Consider the following 8,643-nt stretch of genomic DNA (forward strand, 5'->3'; position numbering starts at 1 on the left):
GGGACTGAGGGTAATCATCTTACAACTTTTATGTTTGTTTGTGCCCTGATGATGACCCCAACATTGGTCATCGCTGGTCTTTAAAGAAATATAAAACCATTTATTAAAAACTTAATTATGTCAATTTATAGACAACTTTAAGGTTGTTTTTGTCCTGATGATGACCCTCAGATCCAACATTGGTCATTGCTAGTCTTTAAAGAAATATAAAACCATTTATTAAAAATCTAATTATGCCAATTTTTAGACACTTTAAGAAGGTTTATGCCTTGATGATGATCCTCAGTCTTAAAATTGGTCATCGTTGGTCTTTAAAGAAATATAAAACCATTTATTAAAAACCTAATTATGCCAATTTATACTTTAAGGTTGTTTTTGCCCTGATGATGACCCTCAGTCCGAACATAGGTCTTCAAAGAAATTGACATTATTATTGAAATTATTAGGGTATAAAAGAAATAAACAATTATCCAAGCAGTATAGCAGATTTGAATATATATATTTCTATAAAACATTAAAAGCACAAATGCCTAGTTTCTATGGTAAAATAATCATAGTTTTACATGATGCTATTTTTTTAATTATATTTCTTTGTTTTAAATGAGATAAACCTTGTCTTAATAATATTAACAAACGACTCACAACAAAATAACAATTAGTTTGCAAAAGTTATACATCTTAAATATAATGGTTTATTTAAAGTTACCGAATTAGAGATGTTATAGTCTTTAATTAAACTGTTATTACAATACATAAAATAATTAATTAAGCAGTCTATATTGTAGATTTTCATTCTGTTTTTCTATAAAATATTCAAAAGTATGATTAAGTATTAAAAGAAGAGCATAAAGTTTTACATAAGATGTTAAAGCTTTTTATTTGAAGTGTTAGATTTATCGACCACATTTTTACTCACGATGATTTCGATCTCAGCATGTCAACTAGATGAAAAACAAATCCAATTAAACCTATTTAAGGTCATCATCAGGAAAAATGATCTTGAAGATGTCTACAAATTGTCTTAAGTAAGTTTTTTAATAGATAGTTTCACTCACATCACCAGAGTATGGTTCTGTTGATGGTTTCATCCTACATAGATGGGGGGAAGGGTAACAAAAAAAAGGGCTAGGGGGCAACAGTGGGAATTGAACCCACGACCGAAGAGTCCATGATCTAAAATATATATACGTAAAAATGTGTATAGAACTAGATAAATCTGTGCAAAAGCATAACAACCGCATATGTAAATATTAACCTAAGAGAAGTTAGATAAATTTATTTGAATATACTGCAAATTTAAAGTGGTAGACAACACATATTTTTCTAGCGACTGTTCAGCTATTGTGAAGCAATGAATTGTATACGCACCAGGAAATGCCAATTTATAGTGATGACAATATATTTTGAAGCTTTATAACACGAGTCCTAGGCGCAGTATTGAAATATAATATCAAATTATGACTACTAAACAAATATGAATTAATTTATAATATCAAAGATGGAGGTCAATTTGAAATTTAAGCTCCAGCAAACCTTCATTTTTGGACAGTCTGGCTGATTGAAAAATTGGCGAGTAGTAATGAACTAAAAAAATTCAAATAACTGAAATAAAAAGGGGGTGTCAGTGACTGACGGCTCATTACTGTAAGGTAAAGGTCCAGGTTCGAATACAGGGCTGCTGGAGTCAAATGTGACATACTTACAAATAGGCTTTTTTCTTTCAACAAAACTGGCACCCCGAGGGTGATATGACCTCTGCTGTTGCAAATCCTCGTAAAAAAAAAAATTCTGGCTCTTTTTATTTCAATTGTAGTTACTTCTGAAAATACAGTAAAAGTTAAAAATAAAATGGGTTTTCTGATTCCAATATAACAATTTCTTATACGGTTTTGGGTGATTTATGAAATCCAATGCACTTTCGATATACTTGGGTGAAATAAACTAGTCATTATAAAACAATACAAACGAATTTAATTATTGTGTATTTACAAAATGTATTTTTTTGATATGATTTGCATCAAAGTTCAGAGTCTTCTGGATGATACAACTCACTGAGGTGCCTATAGACGTATGATGGGGCATGACCTCCACTGTTCGATATGAAGAGAGTGACCAAATCTGGTGGTACATAATCATAACGAGGATTGTATGTATGGACTTTCGTAAGCAAGTCACCATCCGAATACGCGAGAACACCTTCAGGCGATATAAAACTATTAAAACTGTTCTGTTCAGGGGAGCAGTAATACTTAGGCGAGAGTTGATACAGGGGTGCCAGTACAAGGACAGGAACGGAGTAATGCGTCGCAGCCAAGGCGACAAGCCGAGTACCGCAAGACGACCTCAGCCCTCCGTCCGCCATGACCGTGTGCGTCCCGATTATCACCTTGTTCACTCTCGACATTATACCAAATATCGCGGAATCCGGTATAAGGGTGGTGCGTATTTTCAGCTTCGAGAGCTTGAGCGCCATGCAATTCCCATCCTTGGACGGCTCTGTGGATGAGACAATCACTTCAAACTTTCTCTTCTTTGCAGCTTCTTTGAGGAATTTTAACACAGTGTCAGACATCCCCAGGGTCATTATGATCTCATTTGAATGTATATGTTCGACAGCCTGCTGTGAAATATTTTCTGAACTGGTTTCCACTTCTAATTCCAACTCATTTAGATGGTCTACGATGGCCGGTCCTAGCCTCGGTAATACCTTACTGTAGTCGTCACTGTTACCTTCGCTCGTTACAATCTTATGAAGGGACTCCTCGTAAGTCTCGTCCTGCTTGTTCTTGTCCAAAGACATATACTCTTCTCTTATTATTTTAAGTATTCTCCTTACGATATTACCTACGGATGATTCCATCGGCATCTGCTTCATTATCTTCCTTCCGTTTTTCTTCACCATGTCCAGCAGCTCACTGGCCGTTTCCCATTTGGAATAATTAATAACGTCGGAGAACACTTTTACTGCTTCCAAAACGAGAGAGTCTGACTGCTTGCAGCACTCATAGTCCATTAAAAAATCATCGATTCGCCTTTCGACGTCCACTGCTTTGTTTTGGCTCATTGTCCTTTAAAAATTAATACAAATTTTATTTAACTATTTACCAACGTGCTTAAAACAACTAATTATGAGGTGTACACTGAAAAGAGAAAATTAACGGACGTGATGATTTGAGATTACAACAAATCAATTTTTAAAAAACTGACAGCAAAATTTGGCCAAAAGATAGCCTGGTATAACCTTAATCCTTACCTATTTGTAGATAAGTAGGGAATTAGGCATGTACCTTGGCATGCGATGGTATAGGTACGATTCAAATACCATTTCCTAATAATTTAGGAATTAATTTACAAATAATTTTTCAGAGCATAACGAACAAATTTGAAAATATAAAAAAATGTATGTTATTATGTTTATGAAATTGTGTTTTATTTTAATTAAAAACATACATAAAATATAGCTCATAAACATATCAATCCAGTTAAGGGACACATTAAGAACATAGGTAATTGAGTATTATTGTGAATTGCAATACAATGAGCTCAGAAAACAAAGCGCACTGGTCTGATTATTGAAGTATGTGGTATCGATTTAGTAATTGTGGTATCGATAAAATAAAAGAGTTAAGATCATCGATCTACAACCTTCCCTCAAGTTTTTCTTCCTATTTGAATTTTTTATGTAATAGACAGGATATCAATAAAGTGCGTTAAAAGTAAACTGCTCAAAGAGTGAGAACCCCAACATTGGTGACCCCGACGTGATCGGAAGTTAGTAAGTTCTTTGACAACATATACATTTTTTTTACCATGCTGGACGACTGTGAAGAGAGGGCTTCAGGCGTGCCGTCTCATCAGCACGTGACTCATGTAGCGGTGAAGTTGCCTCCGTTTTGGACGAAAGACGTGGTCCTCTGGTTTGTCCGAGCAAAGGCTCAATTTGAAAATAGCCGCATTACGAATGAGAAAACAAAATTTAATTTTATTGTGGGTGCTTTAGATAATATTGTACAGGCTGTTCGGGATATTGTCATTTCTCCTCCTCACAAAACACCTTATACGGTGTTAAAAGCAAGATTACTTAAACATTATGAGGAGTCTGATGCTATTACGGCCAACAAATTGCTAAAGGACCTCCCTTTGGGAGATAATAAACCTTCTCAACTATTATCTCAGTTGAGACAAATCGGTGATGGTAGAGTGACTGAAAATATCCCATGCATGTTCAAAGTTCTCTGGCAGGATCTAATGCCTCCTTGGAGGAGCTGGCCGAAACGGCCGATAAGATTATAAATATAGTGGGTGCAACGCCTGTTCACGCAGTTAACACGACGATTAATCAGCCCAGCCTGAATTAATTCAAGGCCTTCGACGACATTAAAGCCCAAATAGAAGAAATATCAACACAATTAGCTGTCTCACAACCAATAGGACGAAACAGAGGTATAGTTAGAGAGCAAAGCGAACGCCGTTATATCATAACTCCATCTCCGTCCTCGGGTAGAAAATTGTGTTGGTACCACCATCGTTTTGGTCATAGAGCCCGCTCATGCATCCCCCCATGTACTTTTGAAGATTCAAATCAGGGAAACGAGTTCAGGCGGTCGCTCCTATGAAGGGCGGCCGCCCACAACCAGCACATCGATTGTTTATTGCTGACCACATGCCAACCCTATAGTGGACCATTTAAAGTTTTAAAGAGGTATCCAAAATTTTTCAAGTTGTTGATGCATGGTCAGGAAGATACAGTCGCAATAGATCGCCTCAAGCCGGCATACTTACGTACCTCTAGTGTCATACACAGCCAGCATTTGAATGATTTGCTGTGTTGAGTGGTCAGTTAAAGCTGTGGCAATAGCATCGATCAAATCCTATTTAAAAGCTTCAATAGCCTGCTCAATTGATGCATGGTCGGGAAGATTCAGTCGCAATAGATCACCTCAAGCCAGCATACTTATTAAACCCACCCTGTGAAGATATACCACCCCAACAATGCTACCCAAAAGATTCGCCAACTACATCAGGAAATGCAGCACACCCTAAGACTCTGAAAGGAAGGACAAGAGTGTGTTCTGAATTAAAGAAGTCACCAGCTATGACTAGAAGCGGAAGACACATCAAAATGCCTATAAAATTTTACAACTGAACTTGAAGTATTTTCTTACATTTGTTTTGTTTTTATTTGTTTAGTTCTTTAACTATAATAGTCAAATTATATTTTTACCTCCTTTTTTAAGTAGAACTTTCTTTATATGTGTTAAAAAAATGTAAGGGTGAAGTATTGTGGTATCGATTTAGTAATTGTGGTCTTGATAAAATAAGAGTTAAGATCATCGATGTACAACCTTCCCCCAAGTTTTTCTTCCTAATTCAATTTTTTATGTAATAGACAAGATAATCAATAAAGTGTGTTAAAAGTAAACTGCTCAAAGAGTGAGAACCCCAACAAGTAGAATTAATTAATGAATTAAACATTTACATAAACAGACAATTTTAATAATTAACTCAAAAGAACGTTACATACTATTCCAATTAATTATTCTTTTTATCTAAGGTTTTTGGTTTGAGATGAAAAATTAGTGTCACCAGCAGGATTTGAACCCATGATCCCCATGCTGTAGCCTAATTTTTCATCTCAACCAAAAACCTTAGATAAAAAGAATAATTATTACTGTAAAAATAGTAACAGATTAATAAAAAAAATCCATTGAATTTTTAATGACTATATAGAATATCAGAGCTTAAATTGGCAATGTTTAAAATAATCCGTGATATATTTTGTTTTGGCATCTTTACAATACCAAGGAAGTTGTTTAATTTTTTTTGTTATGACATGTATTATGTTATTTAATTCCTTTTATTGGACAATTATCATGAACTGGAGTGTCTTGGCAAAACAGTGGTTTTGGTCTGGGTGCCCATGCCTGACCGACATATTCCAGCTCTTTGACGCTAAAAATCCTTTAAAAAACATGATCCACCTGTTTATGAGAAGGCCATGTGAGGTTGACAAATGGACACTCAAATCAAAAATACTGTATTTAAGAGTGAGTGTGAGTGTGAATGGGAGAGTGATTGTGTTGGGGATGAAATGACCTAGCTGTTGGTAGCCCCTGGAGCCCAAATTCAGTGGCTGGACATATAAGACAAGTCTGGCCACTGACTGCCAACACCTAGGTGATTCTTGAGGCCAGCCTTCTTAGTAAATTACAAAATCTGTAATTCCCAAAATTTACGACTGTGAGAAGTGACAGGCTCAACTCCATGCATATAAGTATGTAAATAAATGTTAGAGTTGGGCTTATTTAAATCAGTAATCAGTTATATTTTACAGAGCTTTCATCTTCATCAAATTTCTTTAGAAAATCCATTTTTTTTACATGAATATATCTATATGAACTTCTGACTAAATGGCTTCATGTGTTAAAGCAGGTGGTAATGATGGTATTAGGGTGTGCAGGTAGTTAAAAAGCATGGGACCAAGAATACTCCCTTGTGTGACACCGGGCTTGTATCTGTGTGGCTTCCAAGAACTCGTGCAGAGTTTCGTTAGGTAGGACTTCGGATAAGGCAATAAGAAGTGGGAAGGAAATGCAATTAATAACCAATAACTTTTAAATCAAATCCGCTTTATTACAATACAACTAAAACTAGGAGAATAGGTAATAAATTACCAATTGTGAAGAAAAAATTACACAAAATCATGTGACTTAAACTTTTTATTTCTATCAACACAGAAAAGAAGAACCTGCACAAAAATACAGTTTCATTTACTAATTATCTATTGTTTTTCCAACCTTTTTATCCCTCTATTTCTACAGATTGGAAAATTACATATACATATATATTTTTCTTTTAACAGTGACATAACAGTCTTTTAAGGGAGGAAACATCTAAACACTTATCTAATATATAATGGTAAATTCTAATACAGTTACTTATACTTTTACCATATCAAATGTTAAATTTTCATGAAAATTTGTAAACTATACTTCCAAGAGAAAAATTATATAAATAACTGTAAACAATTTAATCTATTTATAAGTTGTACCGAAATGAAAAATGCTTTCTTTTTGGAAATAAAATTTTACTGTCTACATTTCAAATTTAGCCCAACGTTAATCAGAAAAATAAAAGTCAATAGTTTATATGGGGGCTAAAAAATTAAAAAAGCTTAATGATTTATAAAAAGACCTATTATTATTAACTAAATTAGGTAGACTTTAGGTTTGTACACAATTACTTCTACATCCATCTTGTTATTAAATTGTAAAGGTGATTCTACTCATAATATGAAGATTTGTTGTCCTACCATTTCTTGACAAAGTTCTTACAAGGTTCATTTAGACAACTTGTCTACTTTTCCTACTTTTTTTCATCCACTTTCTTATTTTTCATTTCTTGATTTGAATTAGAGAAATTTATGTTTGTAAGTTCTTAAATTCAAATGAAAATCATCTTTCATCAATAGATTTGGTCCTTTAAGATCAACTCTTCAAGAACTTTCAGTAAAACTGTTATCCTTCTTTCAGATAAAAATAATTAAAAATTGCACTGCCCACCTCCTTAGAAGTAAATGCTTCAGAAGCAATGCCAGAGGAGCAGATTTATTAACTAAATAATTTAATACCCTTATTTCGATTAAATATATAAAGTCGTATTTTTCTATAAGAATTTCAAATTTTTACGTAAAAAAAGACAATACTTTTTTTTAAAAACTATCTATTTAAAAAATCACCTCTAATTATGATTAATTTTAATTTTTGCTTTCTTATCGACCATTCTGTTTTCTAATTTACGTATACTGATTTAATTCCCGTCCCTTGATGTGTTTGTTGTGGGTAATCTTGTTTCTAATAAATCAGTCATACAGCGAGATATACATTAGATTTGTATGTAATTTCAGAAAGGCACTATGTATTTCTATTGTTCAAGCACCTAGTTTTGATGTGTAGAGTGCCGCCGAGACTACTCAACATTAATTTATAGTACGCTTACGAAGATATGTGTACAGATTGATAAAAGTATTGAACAATTTGAGGTAGTAAAAGGGCAATAATTGGAAATTTAAAAGATCCCCAGGGTTCGGTTGAAAAACCCGGTGAAAAATAAATTAAAATAATTTCAACGATCCAACGTCTAGCGCATTTGTTGGTAGTACACTTGGCACTTAGCATTATTCACTTAATTTCATGCACAAGAACTCAATCTTCGAGTTATTAAGAGCGTCTTGTCACAACTGTCATTGACATTTTAAATATTAATTTGAACTGCCGACTTACTTTTTAACTTATTTGTTAAAACATTTCCTCTGACACCACATTATTGACTAGTACATTAATCAATGATTAATAATCGGGTTTAGCAATACTAATTAAATTTCTAGAAACATCTCTTTCAATAATTACTTATAGAAGTTAAAGAAATATTAAATTACATGCTCTACACTGCAGAGATGTTTAAAATGTCACTACTCCTTCAATAACCAATATATTACTTATTTAATTTTTCTGTGCTTTTTAAGAAATAGTTGTGTGTATTTTAATGATTGACATTAGGTACCGATAATTTATAGAAATACAAACTGTTATTTCTTCTTTTAGAAACAGTTTTTAAAGTTTTCTTTTTTTAATAATTCCAAAC

The 8,643-nt window shown here is 33.6% G+C and overlaps 1 protein-coding gene across 1 annotated transcript; it reads right to left on the bottom strand.

Moving 5' to 3' along the window:
* Positions 1-1,948: 1,948 nt before the first annotated feature.
* On the bottom strand, positions 1,949-3,403 carry LOC106666403 (translation initiation factor eIF-2B subunit beta). Its single transcript, XM_024226221.1, has one exon. The coding sequence runs from the start codon at positions 3,062-3,064 to the stop codon at positions 2,018-2,020; it is 1,047 nt and encodes a 348-aa protein (XP_024081989.1). The 5' UTR covers positions 3,065-3,403; the 3' UTR covers positions 1,949-2,017.
* Positions 3,404-8,643: the final 5,240 nt, after the last annotated feature.

Source organism: Cimex lectularius, unplaced genomic scaffold, assembly GCF_000648675.2.
Source record: "Cimex lectularius strain Harlan isolate CLEC.00 unplaced genomic scaffold, Clec_2.1 scaffold124, whole genome shotgun sequence".
Classification (NCBI taxonomy): Eukaryota; Metazoa; Arthropoda; class Insecta; order Hemiptera; family Cimicidae; genus Cimex; species Cimex lectularius.

What these genes read in the sequence shown, in the direction of transcription:
- LOC106666403 (XM_024226221.1), bottom strand. Translation starts at nt 3,064, where the DNA reads ATGAGCCAAAACAAAGCAGTGGACGTCGAAAGGCGAATCGATGATTTT.